General features: G+C 35.6%; 1 protein-coding gene across 3 annotated transcripts in view; it reads right to left on the bottom strand.

The window, feature by feature from the left end:
* Window positions 1-221: 221 nt before the first annotated feature.
* The window catches only part of TMEM41B (transmembrane protein 41B), a 26,367-nt gene continuing 2,283 nt past the window's right edge, over window positions 222-24,305 (bottom strand). The window contains exons 1-8 of one of the 3 annotated variants that reach the window (XM_077769138.1): window positions 24,079-24,154; window positions 23,829-23,954; window positions 13,314-13,431; window positions 10,986-11,114; window positions 5,945-6,038; window positions 5,217-5,321; window positions 3,929-4,067; window positions 222-1,908 (exon numbers count right to left, since the gene is read on the bottom strand). In XM_077769138.1, the coding sequence (XP_077625264.1) occupies window positions 1,739-1,908; window positions 3,929-4,067; window positions 5,217-5,321; window positions 5,945-6,038; window positions 10,986-11,114; window positions 13,314-13,431; window positions 23,829-23,949 (876 nt within the window). In that variant the 5' untranslated portion in view covers window positions 23,950-23,954; window positions 24,079-24,154 and the 3' untranslated portion in view covers window positions 222-1,738. Of the gene's footprint in view, window positions 1,909-3,928; window positions 4,068-5,216; window positions 5,322-5,944; window positions 6,039-10,985; window positions 11,115-13,313; window positions 13,432-23,828; window positions 23,955-24,078; window positions 24,155-24,305 lie in introns of those variants that run through there. The other 2 variants (XM_077769139.1, XM_077769140.1) reach the window with 2 other exon arrangements.

Here is a 24,305-nt window from a genome sequence, read left to right as displayed (position 1 = left end):
CTCCTCAGTCCAGGTTCTTACTTTTATTTTTAAAAGTCTGATAAAAATGTACTCAATTACATTTTATACACTAATATTTAGTGAACCTTGTCCAAAAAGACTTCTGTTTTTAAGTTCATTTGTAAAAATAACAAAAGCTTTATCACTCAATCTCTGGTCAATAAGGAAGAAAGAAAACCTTGCTAGAAATGACAATAAATAATTTCACACAAAAGGCCAGATGACATAAGAATAGTATATTCATTAATATATTTTCTTTGTATTTACAATAAATCCATTTGTTAATACTGTGATAGAAAAAATAATCAGTCCACATTATGTAGTAGAAACAGGCTTTGAGGATGACCATTCCTCTCACAATAAAAACATACAAGGATTTCTCCCACAGCTAAAGTACTTTTCAACACAACAGTCTTGGGTGAAGGTAAACCTGACAAAGTACCTTATAGATCAGCTATGTCCTAGAATTGGGAAATTAAGAGTATTACCATTAAGCAAGCAGCAAAAAGCTGTTTAAGTTTTTCTAGGACCATTTAAATAGAGTAGTTACCATGTGAAGATTTAATTTAACTTGGAGTTATAAAAAGTAAAAACACTATATTGGGTAACTGCATTAATCAAAAGCAGCCCCAAACAAAAAAGCCATCAATAAAAACAAAACAAGGCATTCTTATAAGTGTATCATGCATAAAAAGATAATTACATAATACATACTTTAATGACCAGACCAATAAATAAATGAGGTAAATTTTACAGTTATTGAAACAAATAAACTATATTTAACCACTTAAGTGTTGTGCTGCTTCCGTTTCAAAATACAAAGTAATATAATTAATTTATCATCTAAAAACTGCATACTTTGTTTGCTTTTATTGATCCCCTTTTGAGATAGTAAAGGGGAACTGTGTAACAAAATATTATCTGAATATAAATTATCAACACCAATATAGTACAATTATCATGTAATTGCCATTTTTATATGCACAGTGGAAATACTGTGGAAGCTAGAAAAAAAAAAAAGATGAAAATAGACTGGCCAGAATTTTAAATTTCAGACTAACCCATGATAATCTAGAACAGGGATAAACAAAAATAAAATTTACAAAACAGATATAGCTTGATATCCTTTCCAAATTCAGTAGTCCACCAGGTGTAGCTTCTAAATAAATCCATTACCTCAAAGTTAAAAAAAGAAGAAAATGTAAATCTCCTTTTGAGCTTTAGTTTTCAAGTTTATGCTCTTGAAGAAGGCTAACAATAGCAAGAACTGCAATACTATTTTAAAAAATCTAGAATCTCTGCTTTTGTATTTGCTTTCCCTATTTTAGTTATTAGTAAGGGATAAGAGGAAAATATTGAATTTTCAAGTCAAGGATAAATATGTATAGACAGTTCATGAAACATATTAAATTGATTCAGTTGGATCAAGAATTTCCCACTACACTGCTCTGATTATCTACAGCTACCGTTGGAGTAGTAATTTAGAAGATGTCTATCATAACTACTCACAGTACTTTTCGTAGTATATCAATTTCCATTTTTACTTTCTTCTCTCCCTTGCCTCTTACATGAATTATTTTAACTGTGTGATAGGAAATTTTATTTTACAAACTCGTTTCAGTTACTGAAGAGGTGATTTTAACACCTAAGCCTGCCAATCCTGAGATGATGATGACGATGATGATGATGATGATGATGATGATGATGATGACAGGAAAACTAAAACCCAGATGATTTCTCACTCAAATTTCTGCTTTAGTTTTTTTTGGAAGATGGCTGGCAGAATAGAAAGAAGAGCCAAAATCATTAGAACAAATACTGAGTTCCAGGAAACAGCTTCCCCTGCTGTTGTAAGCTGGTACAGTGTTGTTCCTGCCTTAATTGCTACAAAAGAGGGAGGTGCAACACCTAAAAGAAACAAGAAAAACATAATCATTTTTAAGAATAAAATTTTGTGATATAATAATACATTTTATATTCACAAAATTATTCAGAACTCAAAACAGCACTGACATTCTAACACTTTGTAATGTAATCTTTTAAACTGATTCAAATAAATCCATATTTAAATTTAAAATTTTCTGTATGCATAAAATTCTTATAGGAATATAGTAATCTCCATTTTGGTAAATTGTTATTTAATATAAAGCCTCACGGGGTGCCTAGATGGCTGAGTCGGTGGAGACTTTGGCTTAGGTCATGATCTCAGACTTTGTGGGTTCGAACCCCACATCAAGCTCTGTGCCGACAGCTCAGGGGCTGGAGCCTGCTTCCGATTCTGTGTCTCCCTTGCTCTCTGCCCGCCCCCCCCCACTTGTGTTCTATCTCAAAAATAAACATTAAAAAAATTAAAAATAAAATCCCTCAAGTTTATTTCCATATAAAGAATTCAATCTTTCAACTACCTCTGGAGGATAAGAATTTAAAAATTCAAGAAAAATTTCCAGAAAATAATTTAGAACATTTAACATTTTTTTAAAAAAGAATGTGTTTTGATTCAGCAATTTTTTTTTAAATTTTTTTTAACGTTTTTATTTATTTCTGAGAGAGAGAGAGACAGCGTGAGCAGGGGAGGGTCAGAGAGAGAGGGAGGGAGGGAGGTACAGGATCTGAAACAGTCTCCAGGCTCTGAGCTAGCCGTCAGCACAGAGCCCGACATGGGGCTCGAACCCACGAACTGTGAGATCATGACCTAAGCCAAAGTCAGACGCTTAACCGACTGAGCCACCCAGGCGCCCCTGATCCAGCAATTTCAACTTTAGGAAATACTAATGTACATGAGCAAAGATCTAGGCTCAAGGATGTTTATCAAAGCATTATAAATAACAAAAATCTGGAAAAAAATCTAAATGTTCAAAAATAAGATTGAGTAATTGGTCATTCATCCTTGACAGAATATACTTAAAATAAAAATGAAGTGGTAGGAGATACTCAGATATGGAAAAATACTCAAAATATAAGAACAGTTTATACAACAGCATGGATGGAACAACTACATTTTTAAAAACCAGAACAAACTGGAAAAATTACTTTAGCCAAAGTTGATGTTAACTAAATCTGCAGGTATTCCATCTGTAAAATTAAAGAGATGGGGACAAAAATTCTCTTCTGATTCTGTAACATTATTTTACAAAATCCAAAATTATCCCTAAAATTTTTAAGTTTCCCAATGAATTCTATAAAAGCAGCAACAAAAAACAGATTTTGATTATTCTTTGCAAGAAGATCTGTAAGTATTAACTTAAAACTTTAACAGATACTCAATACAAAAAAGGTCTGTTCATTTTGTTGTTATCTAAACAACTCAAATTAAGGGCGCCTGGGTGGCTCAGTCGGGTAAGCATTAAATTAAATTTAAATTTCAAATTAAATTTGAAAGAAAAGCAGAATACTCTTTTCAAAGAACCATCAGAATTCACAAAATACATAAATGAATCTTTATGTCCACTAATTAATTTCAAAATTAAGTGCCAGCTCCTTGAAAGCAAGAATCCTTGTTTTCCCCATACTTTTGGTAATGCCCATAATAAATACTAATGTCCATAAAAGGAAAAATAGGATCAACTCTCTATTGAAAATTAAAGTTCAATATTTCAATGTGATTACAAGACAAGGGAGTAAATTATTCAAAATGGGCACCTTGATTTTTTTTCTCTCCACCAACGGAGACAACGGAGTTAAAGTCCTGCTTAAAACTGTATGATTAAAAAAATATCCAATAAAGTACTCTTCTTTAAAAGAAGTAACACAAAACACTTAACACAACCCAACAAACATTTCAGAATAGCTATATATGTATGCCGGGCTCTGTGCCCAAGAGTTATATACGGTGCTGAAATATGTGCAAAGAACATGGAATCTAGCCCAGCTGGACACTGTTAGGTATGTACACAACAAGTTCTAACACAGTGTGAACCAGAGGCCTTACCTAGAAAAGTGCCAATAAAGAAAACTTTCAATGGCACGTTTATCACAGGGGATGTAATATTAATAAACCAATTCGGAAGAAATGGTGTTATTCTCAAAAATATAATGTAGTTAATGAGATGTTCTCTATGACGCTCAACCTGTCATAAGAAAGAAATCAGTTAGGATCAAGATAAGGCCAATATTGAAAAAAAAAAAAAAAGGTCCTTAATATACTTATTTCAAATTCTCATTCCCTGATAGTCCAGAATCTATCCAGCAGAAATGATCAACAAAGGACCCTGAAAATGACAATGAACTACTTATCACATGCTCATTACCAGAGTTAAGTAACGAGTTTTTTTTTTAATTGTACTTATAGCTTAATGTTGCACTACTACAGATGGTTCTACATCAGCCAAGATAATATAGCTCAACAATGACCCTTTACACCTGAAAGAGCAAAATTAAATTTATAACTATATATAAGATACATGCCATGTGATTAATTTTTAATGCCTTTAACTTCCTACAATGTAAAGGCCTAGTATAGCACATCAATAAACTTAGTCTCTAATTTAATCTTTATTTTTATGTTATTATGATGTATATTACATAAGTGATTCATTCATTAGATAAATGAGATTGAACAAGCATAGGGAGATATTTAGCCAATTAAATAAAAGCAGTTTATACTTCTAGATCTTGCTTTATGAATAATGATTGTGATTTGCAGCAAAATGCTTAATTTCTCATTTCCTAGTCTGTAAAACAAAAGGGTAAGGCAAAATGATTTCTACAATTCCTCTGAGATTTAACAGGTTGTTTCTTCCAATTCTTTCTGAAAACAAGATTTTCTTAGCAATATCATATTAGGCCTTTCCTTGTAGTGGTGCTTTTATTTATCACTGCATATCTTTGTAGAAATCCTGACTTAAGATAACAGTCATTCCTACTGATGAAATGCATTCAAGGAGATGGTTGATAAAAGTTTTTCATGGCCTCAACAGTGGACTGTATCAACACAAAACAGGTGGTGTCCAAATATGTGAATGCCTTCACCACATATGCTGACTTCTCTGCTCTGACTAAACTTACTAAGAATGAAGAACTACAACTACTATTACAGTACAGAAACTGCACATTTGAAATGATTAACATTCATTATTTGCTACTAGTTTAATTTATTTGGTCCAAAGACTGTATTTATTAAAGCCCTGAGTCTGGGTTAATTTATATAGGGACTAAACACTGACCTCCCAATTTAGCCACAGAATGACACTAAATAACTTTAAAAAATACATGTTTACCTGTTGTGACCATTTTACTGCTTTCTCTGTTAGGTATTTGTATACAACTGGCCTCCCAACTAAATAGGAGAGCATATAGCAGAATGAGGCACCGAGTCCAGAACACTAGGAAATAACAAGAAGCCATAAGCATTGTGTACTTTTCCATCTTAGTCACATGGATATACTCACTTAAAGAAAAGCTCAACTAGTATATATTTTGGGGGGTTAAGGGAGGGTACTCTACATGACATCTCTTGTGCAGAGAACAAGAACCCATTTGATCTAGCCCCTTCTCAGACAAAAGTATAACTAAAATGAGAACAGCTAAAACAAACTGGCGCTTGTGATTAAACTTAGTGATTTATCCAAATAGTTAATGATAGCCTCTAGCCTAAGAATAAAACTCAAAAGAGTGAATCCTTTCTTCAATTGCTATGCTTCAAAATACCACCTCCAGCCCTGGACTTAACTCACTGTCCAAAACTCTTGGACTATTTAAATTACAAAACACAATAGGAAGTAAAGGCTAAAACAGAGCCTGTAATTGCAATTAAGTCTGTGGTGCTCCTGTTCTAGGAAAAAAACGAACTATAACATTTGCTTATTGGGGGACTTAAAAGATCACCTCTTAAAACTAATGAGTTTATGTTTACACAAACTAGTAGGACCAGATGCCATCCTTCTCCCTCATCATTCTATCAAAGCTACTTTTTTTCTAGTTTCCCAAATTCATTTTATATACTTACCAAACAAACAAGAAATAAGGCTAGTGGAAAGGGATAAAGAAACCCTGAGAGTATACTGAGAAATATAGAACCCGGAATGGCAAATGTTTGCAAGCTGTTAACTTCTAGGTTAAGGATTAAAACATAATAAAATGGAATTTTTAAAAGACAAACATTTCAGGAATAAAGTATCAATACAGAAGTTACCATGTTAATAAGATTACATCCTTATCTCATTATTAAGAAAGTAAAATTATATCTAAAAGTTTAAAAAACCTATGACTCAGTTACGATGACTGTAACTCTAAATTGACCATTTTCTAGCATTATTATAAATACAATGCTGTTAAGAATGTGTTACTGAAAGAAAAACCAAGACAAATAACCAATATGGACCAGATAAAGAATCAGGCACTTTGGCAAAAGAAACAAAAGAAAACAAGAGAGAGAGAGAGAGAGAGAAGAGATCAAAAGTCTTCAGTAATCATATGCTTCTCTAATGCATTGCATTTACTCCTAAATGTGTTCAGGAAACATGGTTTCCTTGGAAATCTAGGGTTTAAGTAATTACTTGTTTCTAATTTAACTCATAAACATTTACCTCAATGCACTACTCATTAAAAAAAGGATAGGGGGTCACAAAATAGAGTAAAGATCACCAACCTTATTTTTAAAACAGGGTTATGCTTTTTTATTATTTTTTGCTTGCTCCCAGTTTCGGTCTGGAATCCCCCCAATACCTTTTAAAAACTCCTAACATGATTTACTTACAAGTCAGTCAGAGTGAATTCCCTCAATCTCTATCCTTCTTTTAAAAATTCCATCTTCACCTAGTCTCCTACTCTCTTTTCCCTCTAGTTCATGTTTTCATCTTAATCTCCTCTTTCTTCTTCCTGACTTTTCCTCTTCAGTTCCTTGCTCTTCCACAGGATCCCTCCTGTATAAACCCACTCTGATGCCTATAAACTCCATAAAACCAAGGCTTTCCTTGACCTTGACCTCCTCACAAGAGATTCTCTCCCTGTCTTCTTGCAACCTTCCTCATCCACCCGTCTCCTGGCCAAAAGTAATGATTCTTTCCTGTTTATTTTTTCATTCTAACTGAGTTTATAAAATATTTACTTGGTTCTGAAGTCAAATCCTCACAATGAAGTACATCTAGAGAAGTTTCACTTCCACCCTGTGTCATCTCTCTCCCCAAAGGTAAACATTGTATTGGCTTTTAAAGATAACCTTTCTTGAGGTGCCTGGGTACCTTAGTCAGTTAGGTGTACAATTTCAACTCAGGTCTGATCAGTTTTGTGAGTTTGAATCCCATGACTGGCTCCGTTCTGACAGCTTTAAGCCTGGAGCCTGCTTCAGATTCTCTCTCTCTCTCTACCCCTCCTCTACTTGTGCTCTCTCAAAAATGAATAAACATTAAAAAAAATAATAAAGATATCCTTTCTTTTCAAAAAAAGATAACAAAATGATCTCCATATGTATGTGTGTACTCATATCATCCTCCCCTGCTTAGATAAAACACAGCATACTGACCTACTATTCTGCACCTTGCTCTTTTCATTTAACATTATATGCTGGAGGTAAGAATGCCTTAATCACATAGAGACATTTCTCATTTTTGAATAGCTACAGAATACACTGCAGTGATTAGACTAACCGTGGCTTCTTCAACCGGTCCCCTACTGACATTTCGGTATGGATACTTCGATTTGAATATTTAAAATTCTGCATGTCCTAAATCAAAGTAAATGTTATTTTCCTTTCCCAACCCTAAACACGGTCCTCTGCCTATTCCCTTTTTCTCTAAATGGCCCAAAATACAAAGTTAAATAAAAGTAACCACCAAGAACAAAACTGGCATAATACTGTTAACCATTGAAACTGGATGATGGGTATACAGGAGTCCACTGTATGATTTTTCTCTACTTTTGTGTAGGTTTAAACTTTTCTTTAATGAAAGAAATTTTTAAGTTACTCTGTGATTTTAGTCTTAGGGAAATAAAAAAGAGATGATGGTGACACTTTTAATGTCATCCATAGCTCAAAAGTCTTCAGTGACTCCCCAATACCACTGAATATTCTAAACTCCCTAAATTCCCTAGCCTGGTACTACAGTCTGAGTGCAGTGTCTAGCCTATCTCTCTATACTTATTTCTCTGTCCTCCCCTATTTACTCCCTATACTCCAACTGAACTGGATGACTGATCACTCGTTAACCACACCCTGTGCTTGTAAACTTTGTTCTAGATTCGCTCTAACCAGAATGATACTGTCTCTACCCATAATTCCCTATTGCCCCAGATGGTAATAGTTGCTCAACCCTTGAATGCTCACTAGATTTGTACTTAGCATATAATTAGTAACTCAAAAAACTGATTATGAATAAAATAAGTAATTATAATGTAAAAAGTCATTTATATTCAAGAGTTTGAAGTTAGAGAATACCAGTAAAGGTACTAGTACTACATTGCTGAAGACAGTGGCCACTAGCCACATGTAGCTATGGAGACACTGAAATGTGTGTAGTCTGAACTGAAGTGCTATGAGTACAAAATACACAAATTTCAAAGACTTAGTATGAAAAAAAGAATGTAAAATATCTCAATTTTTATGTTGATTATGCGTTAAAATGATACTATTTTGATACACTCGTTCAAGTAAACTGTGTTACTTAAACTGATTTTAAGTGTTTTTTTTACTTTTTCTAATGTGCCAACTAGAAAATTTTAAAATTACATGTAGTTCACATTATTATATTTCTTTCTATTAATCAACACTGTATCAGTTATATGCCCTAAGATAGTCTCTGTCATTTGTTCACTGAGTTTCAAAAAGTACCTTTTTAATACAGAGCTTAAGATTCAAAAGTGAAAATAGAAAATTATAAGACAACATAAATTTAACAAATACTATAAAAATCTAAAATGAGATGTGAAATCATTACAATCACTTATCAAGGCAACAATAACAGTATGCAATAAAGCCTTCTGAACTGACAATATTACCCAATATATATGTTTTTACTATTAACCAATATTTAAAATTTAAAACTTAGGGGCACCTAGCTAGCTCAGTCAGTTAAGTGTCTGACTTTGGCTCAGATAGTGATCTCGCGGTCCTTGAGTTCAAGCCCCACTCTGAGCTGTCAGCACAGAGCCCGAAGCCTGCTTTGGATTCTGTGTCTCCCTCTCTCTGCACCTCCCCCACTCATACTCTGTCTCTCTCTCTCTCTCAAAAATAAATAAACATTAAAAAACAATTAAAAAATAAACAAATTTAAAACTTCAAACCAAATGTATTTTGTAATAATAAAACCATTCTTAAAAAAAAAAAAAAACCATTCTTATACTTTAAATTCATTTTCTACAGGGCAGTTTATACTTTTCTACTAATTTGCATATGGATATTTAAACAACTAGGTTATAACATTTATTACCCCAGAGACTGTCAAGATCCATTTATGCTAACTGGTTGACTGTTCTTATAGGTGGGTATCCCCTTTATTCCTCAGCCATGTATCCCTCCCAAAGCTAAGAGGCAAAATAGGGCAAAAAAACCCAAGATAACTTTCCAAAGTAAACAAAAACTATATGCCTTGTTCACAAAACCTTTTTAAAAGCCAAATAAAAAAACCAAATTTTTATCTTACTTAGAGAAAATATTTTAATTTATAATTAAAGTTTTTAGAGGCAAAATAACCTTTAAGTCTAACACTATGGTTTTCCCAGATACATTTAAAAATGGAATTAGTAGGAAAAGGCAGCAGTTATGAATTTCTTAAAACACTTTATACATTATTAAATTACTTTGCAAATAGCTACAAAATAACCTGCTGAAAGACGAATGCATAATAATTATTCCCTAAATTTTTCCCGAATTTGAATTGTTCTCATGATAAATAGGAAGGATAATGACAAAGTGCCTAGTATTCTTACTAGGTAGATAAAGGAATGTTTGTATTATCAGCAAAAGTTTTTGTTAACATACTTATAACAAACTGCTTATGCTAGAAATAACTGGTCCAGGATATTTAAGAATATACTCACAATATTTGTGTAAGGAGGCAAGTATAGAAAAACTATGTATGTTAAATATGTAACATCTAATTTAATCTAAATCCAAGAAAAGAAAATGCTAATCAATTTTACAAGAAAAGGTTTAAATTGAGAAGTCCAATAGCCAAAAGAAATTCAGGAAATAAAAGAGGAAGCAAGAACAGAAACAGTTTGAGAGAATTTAAAAAGTAACTAGTTTAACTTTTAAAAATAAATGCTGGTTTAAAAAGGATAATGATTACTTTTACAGAATCAAGACATAATGTGCTTCATTAAATGAGAAGATTTGAAAATAGGTTGGATTAAAATAAAAGATACAAAAATCGGATTAAAGTTAAAGCCCATAACTGGAAGACTAATCATCAGTAGCACAAGCAGTTTGAAAATATGTACAGAGAAAAAAGCTATTTTCCTGACTAGTTAATACAACATATATTTCTATAAAACAAAGAAATACATACCAAGGTTTATTTTAAAAATTTATATCTTTGAATGACTAATTTTCCACTTAAGATCTTTCTACAAAGAAACCCTTAAATGGAAGAAAAAAACATGAACAAAAAGATTTATAACAACATGTAGAAAAGAAAAAAATTAATTACAAGTTATATCTTCAAACCTAAGGGAATATTTTTTAAATTTTGCCGTGGTGACTATTCAAATAATTAAACTAAATTAAAATAACCAATTAACTAATACAATCATAAATTAAATAGATTATTAATTATCTTGAATAATGTAGAGGAAAGGAAAATGTTTATAAGTGAAATAAGCAGAATACAAAAGAATTGGTAGTAAATATGAAAAAAAATAATAATAACTGAGTTGAGGAGATTGGTGTAAAATGAGAATTTTTTTCCATTTTAATTTTTCAATATTTTATTTAATATTATTACATAGAATAACTACTAAAAGAAAAAAACAGTTATGCATAACTAAACAGACCTTTTAAGAACTCTTTCTTAAACAAAACTAGATTACAGTTTTTTCAGTTAAAAGGATACAAAATATATGTAGCAAAATAAGCTACAAGTACTTGTACATAAAAGGTGTCCTTATATTTGGATAAAACTTTTCCTAGAGCCTTGGCATCATCCATATCTCTGGGAACCTTCATATTCACTCTTTCTTCTCTAAGGAAATAAAATTAAAGTGAAAAATTTTAAAGCAGAAATTTGCCAAGATAATTAATATGAAAATCAAGTTCAAAACATGAAGTTTTATCCAAAATGATTTGGCGCCTTGATCTGTGTTATAGTAACCATAAATTCATTAAGTTTTAAGTTCAAAAGTCTATAAATTATTTGTCTTTAATGATTTAATGTAATTTCTTGAGATATGTAATCTACGTATGAAAGTTCAGAATGACTAAACTAAATTAGGTTAAAAGCATTTGCACCAATACTGGTATAAATTTTGAATTAAGAACTGGACTAATGATGTTAGCATATTCAAAACATATTTAACATCATTTTGGGTAATCCTCATGATAAGCTAAAATCAATTATTAATTACAACTAAAATTAAGTAAAATTTTTGATGAATTTACAGTTCACATATTTTCTGGAAACATTTTTCCTTTTCTATTAACTTTATAATTGGTGTCTTATTTGGAACTGAATGATTTCTTGCTTATAAAAGGCTCAAATAATTACATTTGTGTTTAATGCATATTATGCCCATTTGTTTACATGATAAAATTTAACTGATCTTGCAGAACGATGATAGACTGCTGCCTAATTTCTATAAAAATAGTAGGTAAACTATTTTCTAATTTATAAATGAAAAAACCAAAAAACTCTTTATAGGGGTGTGCACATACGTATACACACACACACACACACAGAGAAATAAGCAGAACAGAACAGGTTTATAACAGCACACTTGTATACAAGTGATGTTACCATTCTTAGAGCAGACTGGGAGCAAAGGCAACTTTAATCCATACTCTATACTCCTGCCCTCTTTTAGTCAGATCTTTATTGCCTCCCCGATCAAAACCAGAAAGGATCTAAAATTCAATCATACTAATATTATCCTAACAATATAACATGCTAGCCTCCCAAAGGCATTTTACACAGACATATGAAATCAAAGTATGAAAATAAAAATAAAAATTTAATTAGAAAATTTCAAGCATGAGGAATTGTTAATGAAAGGAATTTAGAGGAAATAGGAACTTGCAAACACCTTGAAATAGCATTTCACAGTTCTTCATTTCCACACTAATCTGACTCTGATAGAAAGTCTAACTACATTTTAGTAAGTCCTTTATGTAATTTATGATTATAAAGGGTGGTATTACTGTGGTTAAACAGCCCTGGGATATTTTGCTTTCTTAAAGTATGTTTCAGTTCCATTATTTCTTCCCTAAAATTCAAAAAACTCTGAAAACCAAAAAGTTCTTCATATTCTTGCCAGCAAAAATTGACCCACACTGATATAATTATTTATAGTCTTTTATGATGCCCATTCCTCTGCAAAAATTATGAATGTATTTGATTATGGGATGCTGCCCCAGACCCTGCTAGAGGTACTACATAATAGACAGTATTTGTTCCATGTCATCTGTCCAAAATGGAAAAATTCTAACTTCTGAAACACATTTCACCCCAAGTTTTGGCTAAGGAATTCTGGATGTATATTAGATAAAATAATACAAGGTGTTTTTTTTTTTTTTTAAACAAAGCCCATTTCACTGTGAAAACTACCATTCAGATCATATCATTTCCATAAAACAGGGAAAAGAAAAAGAGGTAGAGGAGAGAGATGTGGTAGGGATAGAAATGGATGAATAGAAACAGACAAACTGATCACAAGAAGGAAGGGAGAAAACATGGATGGAAAGGCAGGGAAAGCAGAGAAGAGCATCAATGTTTTTTCAAACTACAGATCAGTAACTTTTATGGATTTTAAAATAAGCTTGCTTGGTCACTACTAGCATTAAAAAATAAAATAAACAGAGTAATTTAGAAAATATCAGAGACCACCACCTGTTTCAGGAAACTTGAAGAGACAGGCACATGCCTACAGGATCATGACATAAAAATCTATTTCTTAATTTGGTTATGTATTTTTTTTTTTAATTTGAAAGCCATTAGAAAGATGAGGCTTTAATTAGAGAAGCAGTGCTAGGAAAACCCTACATAGACAATCAGGAGGCATACGTGGGAAGGAGTACTTAACTAACAGTGTCACTGAAGACTTGCTACAAATCATGAAAGCTAATATATAATCACCATGACCGTTCTGTTGGTTCACATTTGTTTAACTTTTAATCCACTTTATCTACAAATGTCTAGGCAATTTTTGGGTTTCTTCTGTATACTTACTCACTAAGCTGAGGAAAATTTTTATATACCAAAAACATAACAAAAGCTGCAGATAAGAAAATGGACACCAATATAAGAAGTGACATTCTTGCTGACCCAGCTTCTGCACATGCTTTTTCTGAAAGGAGAGAAAAAGAAAGCTATAATTAAGATAAATATTTTAAAAAGACAGTATTCCAAGTGAGCAAATAATTTCCTTAAAGACTTTCCTCCCCCATAAACTGTTCACACTTTTGCCCAAACAGTTTTCACATAAAATTTTAACTACTGACGTTATTTGCTGTTTATTAACCAGGCATATTATTTTTGGGGGCTATATCTATTTCAGAAGCATGAAAAACAGAACACCAGAATTTGTAGCACTGATTTGCTGATAAGCCGAAGGGGAAAAAAGGCCATTGCTCTAGATTACTATCACTGACTTTCATATTTATGTATCTATATTGGGAGCTGACAGCATAGACAGAATGGCCTCTTAGGAAAAATGAGGTAATATGGCAATTACTTCAACTGTCACAAGAACCCAGAGACTGACTAATACAACTGGTGAATGTTAATACAGTACTTTCTTTTTACACCAAGGACTTCAGAATATAGTTGAGCCTCAAATGTTTTGGGTGGCTCTCTGGGACTCCAAGAATGGCAGAATTTGTTCACATTCCCTCACAAGGTAATCTTCATGTTATCTGAAAAATTATACGCAGGATAAAAGTAATAGGGTGCATGGGTGGCTCAGTTAGTTGAGTGTCTAACTCTTGATTTTGGCTCAGGTCATGATCCCAGCGTCGTGGGATCGAGCCCTGTGTCAGGCTCCTCACTGAGTGTGGAGCTTGCTTAAGATTCTCTCCCTCTGGGGGCACCTGGTGGCTCAGTTGGTTAAGTGTCTTACTTCGGCTCAGGTCATGATCTCACGGTTCGTGGGTTCCAACCCCGCATCAGGCTCTGTGCTGACAGCTAGCTCAGAGCCTGGAGCGTGTTTCGGATTTCTGTGTCTCCCTCTCTCTCTGACCCTCCCCTGCTCAGGCTGTCTCTCTCTCTCTCTCAGAAATAAATAAAACAGAGAAGGACAGATACCATATATTTGCACATGTAGGTGGATTAGAAGGAAGCTAATGGAGGACCATGAGGGAGAAGAAGGGGAAAAATAGTTGGGGAAAGGGAGGGAGGCAAAAGGGAGGGCATTTGGTGGGATGAGCACTGGGTGTTATATGTAGCTCACATGCTCACTTTCCCTCTAAAAATAAAAATAAATTTAAAAATGAAGAGGTAAAAGTATGGAATGAGATCTAGGAAACAGCAAGCCCAAGAATGGCAAGGCTGTTTTTACCAGAAAGTAGTCAGTAGGAAGGCCAAGATACCTCAGTAGTGCTCTCTGGGGAAAAAGTAGAAGTGGTGGCTCAATTTTTATTTTGCACATTTACCATTATCCTATATACATACTTTTAACGTTCAGGGGATTAAAAAATATATACATGCTATAAGGATTATTTTTAGTTCTTGAGAATGAATCTACCACTATGCCCCTCCCTAACTACTGCCTGTGTAACTTTTATACATACTTTTTATGAAGTATCCTAAACAAATGCCTGTACTCTATTTACATTTATATAAATGTATTAGACAGGTATCATTGCACAGTCTAGTAACACCCTCCTCCTCACTGAAACTTTCTCATGTTCCCCTTCCTCTCAAAGCGGCTAATCTTATCAGCCCTATTACAGTTTGATTCCAACACTCTAACTTCCCAAACGATAGACGGCTAACTTGCCCAAGGTTGGACACCTGACTCAAGTAGGAACAATTCATTATTGGCTGCCCAAATTGTCTATTAAAAATTTGAACTAAAAGAGATACTGTTGTCAAGAGATGGTGGGTCTTGAGGCTGAAAGATCAACCAGTGAAGGCCACAGATAACAACAAGGCAAGCCAAAGACATGTACCAGAAAATGTAAGAGGGGAAGTTAAAACAAAAACCCAGAGAGCCGAAGTGGGAGATAGAGCCAACCTACTTGTTAACTTCTAACTTTCCACTTCCCTTGAAACCTGCCTATATTTCATTTCTTGCTCATGGATGCCAGTGAAATTGCCTTTTTTTTTAATGTTTATTTTTGTGAGAGAGAGAGAGAGAGAGACAGAGAGGGGATAGTGGCACAGAGACAGGGAGACACAGAATCTGAAGCAAGCTCCAGGCTCCGCAAGGTCAGCACAGAGCCTGATGCAAGGCTTTGACTCACGAACGGCGATATCATGGCATGAGCCGAAGTTGGACACTTAACCGACTGAGCTGCCCAGGTGCCCTGAGATTGTCTCGTATATATTTATAAGAATCTCCTTTTTTATTGGTGCTAGTTTAAACTTACTTCTGCTCCTTTCAACCAAAAAGCCTTAAGTAAAAGATAAACTTCATTTTTATCCCTTGTCTCATTTTATTGTAGTTTTATATATTTTACAACTGAGTAAGATTTTGCTCAATTCTATGTTAAACATGGAGCAATACACAGCACTTTTTTTTTTTTTAATGTCTTTTTATTTATTTCTAGGAGAGAGAGAGAGACACAACGTGAGCAGGGGAGGGTCAGAGAGAGAGGGAGTCACAGACTCCGAAACAGGCTCCAGGCTCTGAGCTGGCAGTCAGCACAAATCCCGACACAGGGCTCAAACCCACGAATTGCGAGATCATGACCTGAGCCGAAGTCGGACGCTTAACCGACTAAGCCACCCAGATGCCCCAGCCACTTTACCTAATTTATAGGTAAGTAAATAGAGGCCCTAAGGAGAGTTGCACTATCTATTAAAAAAATTCCTAAGCAACCAAATGGCATAAAGTATTTCCCCCAAAGCCCTTTAATATCATCTATTTATAATCAGCACATAATTTCTGCTGTAACACACATTGCTTAGGTTAGTGCTTTGACATACTTGATATAAATTATTCTTATCTGTTCATTAAAGCTGACTTTCTAAAAGACAATATTATTATCAAGTTCTAGTATGTGAACAGTAAAGTTAAAAAAAAGACTTTACTGGGGTGCCTGGGTGGCTCAGCTGGTTAAGCATCCAACTTTGGCTCAGGTCATGATCTCCCAGTCTGTGAGTTCAAGCCCTGTATTGGGCTCTGTGCTGTCAGTTCAGAGCCTGGAACCTGCTTCGTATTCTGTGTCTCCCTCTCTGTCTACCCCTCTCCCCGTTACGTTCGGTCTCTCAAAAAATGAATAAATTTTTTTTTTAATGTTNCCAGGCGCCCCCCCCTTTTTTTTTTTCAAAAAATGAATAAATGTTTTAAAAAATTGAAAAAAAAATAAAATTAAACTATAATATTTTTCTTCCCATTATAATTTGCCAGTTCTAAGTAACGAGTCAGAGGGGAGAAAGGTGTCAGGCAACATTTAACTGGACTACAGAACACTACCCTGAATGTTCCCAGAGTACACATTTCTCTACTTGTTATCTTTTTTTTTTTTAATGTTTTATTTATTTCTGAGAGAGAGACAGTATGAGAAGGGGAGGGTCAGAGAGAGAGGGAGACACAGAATCTGAAACAGGCTCTGAGCTAGCTGTCAGCACAGAGCCTGACGTGGGGCCCGACCACAAACCGTGAGATCATGACCTGAGCCGAAGTCGGACGCTTAACCAACTGAGCCACTCAGGCACCCCTCTCTACTTGTTATCTTACAGTTGGATGATGAAACACATTGACATTTGAATAAAATTAACCTCCAAGTTGAACTTGATACCTATTTTCTGCACTCTTTAAAATTAGGCAAATTTTTTCAAGCATTGTGTTCAATAGTAACACAGAAAACAACTGATGAGAATGCAAAAACTAAATGACCTTCAATATTGAAGCTCTGCAATATCTTGCAGATATTATGATTCAACAATTATTTTTGGGTATAATTCTATTAAATCCAGAGACTAGCATGTAATTGATTTAGAGTTCTAAACAAATAAAACCTTGTTTTAATGATAATTCTACATCTAAATGTATAGCACACATATTTATAATGTGGCATGTCATTAGCATTCAGAGCTACCCACAACAGTACTTTATAAATTTATTAACCTTCACATCTTCCATCATACTAATTCCCAATCTGAATTATCCCCATTATCTGCTTTCCGACTTCCTCCCAGGCCAAAGATACTATTAGAGAGAGTCAAGATTATGTTCTCTTAGCCTACAAGCTCACGTTTTTCTATCTTCAACTAAGGTTATCACTAGCAAACATCAATCCTTTCACAGCACTCTCCAAAAGGGCTATTTCAAGTCTTTTTAAGCCTTTAATTCTACCTTCATTTATTCAAAAACAATGACACTGCCTCCACACTTCAGTGAGCTTCCTGATATCTACCTTAAGATCTATTCCCCAAATTATCCTCCCTTGTCCCTTTCCCCTTATCTTTGCATTAAATGACTAAACACTTCCTTCCAGATTCTGCTCAAAGAATTGGCTCTTCTCTATTCACCCAGTATCTTCAATTCTTCCTCTTCAGAGCATGTTTTCTCTAACTCCATTCTGAAAAGTCATAACCTTAATGGTCCTATAGCAGCTCCCTATTTTCGTTATTATTTTCATATCACAATCTTTTGAGAGGTACCTGGGTGGCTCAGTCAGTTGATCCCAGGGTTGTGGGATCAAGACTTGAGTTAGGTTCCACATTGATCGTGGAGCTTGCTTTAGATTAATATTCTCTCTCTCTCTCTCTCTCTCCCCCCCCACCCCTCTCCCCTACTCACTCTCTCTCTAAAGGAAAAAAAAAAAAAACCCAACAACTAAAGAATTAAAAATAAACCAAAAACTTTTGAAAAGCAAAATCTGTCTAAATCTGCAAGATCTTAGGAATGGCTCTACTGGTCATCAAGTCCACTGGTTCTCAACATTTAGTGTTTTCTAAACCTACATGATCCTACCATGAAGAAGGAAAACACCCATCTCTTTATAGGGACTCTAACAAGTTTTCAAGGTCACAAGAATCTACTGCAGTATTTTCGTAAGTAAATTTAATTTCAAGGGCTTTAGAATTTAATTATTAAATTATCAAAATCAAAAACAATAATCATTATACAAAAATCAAATAAAAAATGGTAGCAGTATCAAGTATAAATGTAAACATTTAAGATAACTATAAAATACAAATAGGGGCGCCTGGGTGGCTTAGTCGGTTAAGCGTCCGGCTTTCGCTTAGGTCATGATCTCGCGGTTCGTGGGTTCGAGCCCCGCATTGGGCTCTGTGCTGACTGCCAGCTCAGAGCCTGGAGCCTATTTCAGTCTGTGACTCCCTCTCTCTCTGACCCTCCCCTGCTCACGCTGTCTCTCTCTCTCTCTCCTAGAAATAAATAAAACATTAAAAAAATTTAAAAAAAATAAATAAAATACAAATAACTAACTAGTACACACACAAAGCATGTTTGTAGCTAGCAGACAAAATGGCACTACCAATTTTGTATGAAAGAACATTCTCTAATGCTTATACCCTGCAACTGTGCTGCCATTCAATCCATATACCCTCACTCTCATTTAACCACTTTCAGATGCTTCCCACCACCATTCACTGAAGCCTGAGCTTAAGCTTATAGTAATTTTCTTCATAATCCTAAAAGATTCATCATCCATTTATATGATCCACCCAGCCTCAAAATTCTTTGAGGTTCATTTCTGTTCAACTTTAGCCACCCACTTCCAGTGACACACTAGGTTCTCACATCCGGAGACTGCTCTACCTGGGACATTTTAAAATCCAATATGCTATTCTTTGATCACCTTTATTCTTTGGTGAGTTTATTTCCTCCATTTTCTCCCTTCTGTTGGGCTCCTCACTTTTCTTCCTTCCATGCCCAACCTGGATTTCATGGTGTATCTAAAGCAACACCTTTGACTGGAGTCCTTATCCTTTTCTTATATCTAATCTAACCCAATAACAGTTCACCTTCTTCACTACGATGGTTGAGGACAAACAGAGAAAAATCATGAATGACAGAGCTCGGCCTTTGGGAAAACTGACTTAGCCTCATTCCTACTCCCATTTTTTTAGGCATCAAACATGAATCAGGTTGAGCCAATCTGATAACAGTGATAGGTTCAGAGACAAGCATTTAATCTGAGACAGTCTAAGCATAGTGAATATTTAGATTTTTATTGGCAATGCTAGGAAAAACATTATCAAAGTTATCAAGGAAGCATTTAGCTTACCTGGACCTTCAAGAGAAATCAACCTTAAGGTAAAGCTGACATCTAAGATATGAAAGAAATCTGATCCTGATGATATCATTGGGCCACTGGTTCCAGACTAAAGCCAGTGAATCCCGCTTAATCTCGCAACTTTTTAGTTATATAAACCAATCAATCTCCTTTCAGCAAGGGTTTCAATTATATTTTCTATTGATGATAAGCACAAGAATCCTGATACATAATATTTGGGTTGAGACTGGCATCAATAAATTATACTAATACCTTGGTTGACGTCCAATTGCCAATTTTAGTTTTAATTCCTGGTTATCAGTAATCAGAGCTTTCTTCTTCCTCTAAGCCAGTACCTTGCTCATAGTAGATGCTCAGAGAATATTTACGGAACCAAATGAGCAAGGCAGGATCTGGAACAGGCATCTGAGAGGGGTGTCTTATCCAAATTTGAACATTGTCTTCTAAAAACAGTAAAACCAACTTTGGAACAATGTTTCTTAAAGATTTTTGGCTACGACCATAATGAAAGCTTTATATCATGATTAGTACACAAAAAAAATCTATAAAACTTAAAAATAAAATTCAAAGAACACTTGCGCTCTACTATATGTGAAGCACTCTATTTTCTCTTCCATTTTTTAAAATGTCTCANTCACGCTGTCTCTCTCTCTCCTAGAAATAAATAAAAAAATTTTTTAAAAAAAAAAAAGAAAGAAATAAAAACATAAAATAAATAAATAAAATGTCTCATCATTACCCATCAAATTGATCTCACACTGCTCACAGGATGATGATCTATATATATTTAAAAAACCCACACACAGTCCTAGTAGTTCTCTCAAATCAAAGCGGGAAACTTCTATGACTTGCTAGTAAACAGATCAGACAAGGCAGATTACACAGAAGAAAATAAAATACCCTGGTCCAAGCACCCTTGCATGTAGATCAGATCAAGAGCCTCTTGAGTGCCTCTACTTCTTGTCTTACTTCCCCTTCCTCATCATGCAAGAATTAGACTTTCAGTGTTATTATCTTGCTCAAGTCTTTACAGCAGTCCTCAGTCTATAAGACTCACATGTTAGACTAGAGATCAGAGTCATGGCAAGGAATCCACTAAATGTCCCAAACACTGCATGTAGCGTGTAAAATATTTCAAGCATATTACACAATGACAATTATTTGTCAAAGTAACATGCATGTATTTCTCAATCAAGAGTTACTAAAATTTGGGGCACCTATGTGGCTCAGTGGGTTAAGCGTCCAACTCTTGATTTTGGCTCATGTCATGACCTCACAGTTCGTGAGACTGAGCCCCATGTCAAGCTTTGTGCTGACAGTACAGAGCCTGCTTGGGATTCTGTCTCCTTCTCTCTCTGTCCCTCCCCACTTGCTCTCTCTCTCTCTAAAAAATACAAACATTAAAAAAAAAAAAGGTTACTGGGGATGAGCACTGGGTGTTAAATGGAAACCAACTTGACAATAAATTATTAAAAAAAGTTACTAAAAATTTTTTTCTCTTCTCCAAAACCTTTAATTTTTTGAAATGTTAAACCAGATACCATCTGCAATTAACAAAAATTGCTTTTCATAATCTGGAAAATTTGTTGCTAAGTAGTTACTAATGACATCACACCACCGACTGATTATATTACCATAAACAACAAACCCTATCAAGTAAGGGATCTACAAAATCTTTTGCCCAGAGAAAGAATTTCTAACACTAATTAAAGAGATAGACAGTTTCTCACAGAAACAGAGAGGCAGGGAAGAAAAAAGAGGCACCTGGGTGGCTCAGTCAGTTAAGCGTCTGACTTTGGCTCAGGTCATGATCTCATGGTTCGTGGGTTCGAGCCCTGCGTCAGGCTCTGTGCTGACAGCTAGCTCAGAGCTTGGAGCCTGTTTCAGATTCTGTATCTCCCTCTCTCTCTCAGAAATAAATAAAACATTTAAAAAAATTTTTTTTAGAAAGAAAAAAAGAAAAACACTGTGAATCACTAATTAACGGGATGGATCAAAAAACTAACTTTGCAATGAGGTACCTGGGTGGTTTGGTCGGTTAAGTGACTACTCTTGATTTCAGCTCAGGTCATGATCTCATGGTTTGTAAGTTCAAATCCCACATCTGGCTCTGCAGTAGCAGTGAGGAGCTTCCTTGGGATTCTCTCTCTCTCTCAAAATAAATAAATAAATATTTAAAAAAATAACTCTGCACTGAAATCCCTCTGTATCAACATTATTTTGATTATGGCCAGCCTTATCTCCTACTACACCCAACAGAAATCCTCCACTCCTGACAAATTAATATTAATGTTTACTGACATAAAGATTCACCTAACTTTCCAGTTTAATGTTTCTCCCATCCAGAATCCCCTTACCTTCTCTCTAACAATGCAAACCCTACTTCTTCCTGAAGGCATGCCTTCACATCTCCCTCTATCCTTCTATAGATGTGTAGTCCACAGAAGTCATTTGATAGCATCATAAAAATAATTGTGTTGAATGGGTCATTGTAATGATAAGATAAACAATTATAAAAGCACTCTGAAGGTTTCAAGGTTTTATTTTCGGAATAACTTTAGGTTGAAGCCACAAAAAAAAAATCAGTAATAAAAAACTGACTGCTAACGTAAACCAAATGACAAACTTTAGAAATGCCCTATCTAGAAAATACTTCTTCAGGAAACACTTGGATTATTGTCAACCCTCCATAGCAGCATCGTCAAAACAATGTTCCTTTAATTTAGAGTGGATTTATACTTAAACAACATTTCTGGGTTTTTGAAGTTATTTGGCAAATACATAAAGCCTAAAAAGCCAGATTAGACTAGAGATGTTTTAAATTATTTGAATAAAATACCATTTTCTGCAGGATGTTCTTTTTTTTTTTTTTAACTTAATATATTTTAGGGGCGCCTGGGTGGCTCAGTCGGTTAAGCGTCCGACTTCTGCTCACGTCATGATCCCTCACGTCATGATCCCGCGGTTAGTGGGTTCGAGCCCCGAGGCGGGCTCTGTGCTGACAGCCAGCTCAGAGCCTGGAGCCTGTTTCAGATTCTGTGTCTTCCTCTCTCTCTGCCCCTCCCCAGCTCGTGCTCTGTCTCTCTCTGTCTCAAAAATAAATAAACGTTAAAAAATTTTTTAAATATATTTTAAATTTCAGCTGAATGTTAAAAATATTATCTTTATACTTAAAAAGCTACATTTTATTTTTTTGTTTGTTTCAATTTTTTTTTTTTTTACAAATAGTTTATTGTCAAATTAGTTTCCACATAACACTCAGTGCTCATCCCCAAAAGTGTCCTCCTCCATGCCCATCCCCCCCTCCCCAAGATACATTTTAAAGTGTGCAATACCTTATCGTTGACTATACTTATGATGTTGCTAGGCAATCTTCAAAGACCCTCTCCCTACCCATCACCCGTGGTGGAACACAATGTCCATTTGATAGGATCCCTTCAAGTTTATGGGCTTTTTAAAAGGCATTTAAAGGATTTAATCATTTTAACTTATGAAATGCAATGAAAAACTCTATGACAAGATGAAATCAAAGTATTTAGTTTCTAAATATGCTTTCTTCCTAAAATAATACTTAAAGCCCTGAGAAATGCCAGAATGGTGTAATGGAAAAAAGCTTGAGAATGAGAGATTTCAGCTATGATAGTGATTGCTAACATGTATTTAGTCTCCACTTCACACAAGCCATTACATTAAATGCTTTACATTAATTATTTTGTGTAATCCACAGGGCAAGCTAAGCAGATACTATTACTACAATTACCTTTGTCATCTCCACTGTACAGTTTAGACACTGAGTTTTGAAAGATAACAAGTCCAAAGTCATAAGTGGTTGAGCAGGCATTCAAACCCAAGTGTTCCTGCCACTTGGAAGCGAGTGGCACCTGGACATAGTTAAATCCTTGCTCTTCTACTACTCGACTAATTTGCTTTGTGACTTTATGCAAGTTCCATATCCACTCTGGGCCTCCGTTTCCTCATAGGTGAAAATAAAGCAGGAGTGCTGAAGTTCCTTCCAGCTCTATCTAGCTTCAATATTATGAACCTTACAACCTCCCTGAGCTTCAAACAAGCCAGTGTCATTACTTCTTTTAATTGAATTCAACTACAACAGCATTTACGAGGCACCTTCTAAGTAAGTGGTGGGCAGCGGCCCAAGCAAGCCCAGGTCGCCGACCCTCTCTGCTCCCGCGCCCCTGGGTACCAGCAGGCCCCCTCGAAAATCCCCGGGACCGACCGGGGTCCTTTCCATTCCGAAGCCCCTCTGGCACACTCCTGCCTCTGGGCCAACCCCAGCTCTGATTTCGGTTCTACTGACCCTTCAGGTAGTCTCCGCTGCCCTGCGTCGAGAGACCGCGCGTCCCCGCTGCCCTGTCCCCCACAGGGGTCGTGTGGAGTGCCCCCGTCTGCGATCTTTCGGCGACTCTGCCTTTCGCCATGGCTGCTGCAGAGAAGGTGGAGGAAGAGAGATGATGCCGCCCCCTCTTAACAACACCTCCGCCTCAGGCTCCGTACAACACCAGGGGCCACAGGCACAACCACAGCCACTTCCGGGGCGACCACCTCACCTGAGACGACCTCAGCCCCGCGAGCACAATGACGCTCGGCTGAAACCTACAGCGCCCACTCGGAGTTAGCTCCGCCCCGCGCCACCCCCGAGCCTCGCGCGCTCACGCTCGCCCAGTAACCGCGAGACAAGTCAGGGCCCCGGCCCGCCCCATTCACTGCCCCGCCCCTGCCCACGACTGTACAGAGCATGCGCAGTCGCGGCCCCAGAGTCGGTCGTGGCTCGAGG

The sequence above is a fragment of the Crocuta crocuta genome, unplaced genomic scaffold, assembly GCF_008692635.1.
Source record: "Crocuta crocuta isolate KB4526 unplaced genomic scaffold, BGI_CrCroc_1.0 scaffold255, whole genome shotgun sequence".
Classification (NCBI taxonomy): domain Eukaryota; kingdom Metazoa; phylum Chordata; class Mammalia; order Carnivora; family Hyaenidae; genus Crocuta; species Crocuta crocuta.
This window is presented reverse-complemented; position numbering and strand designations above follow the sequence as displayed.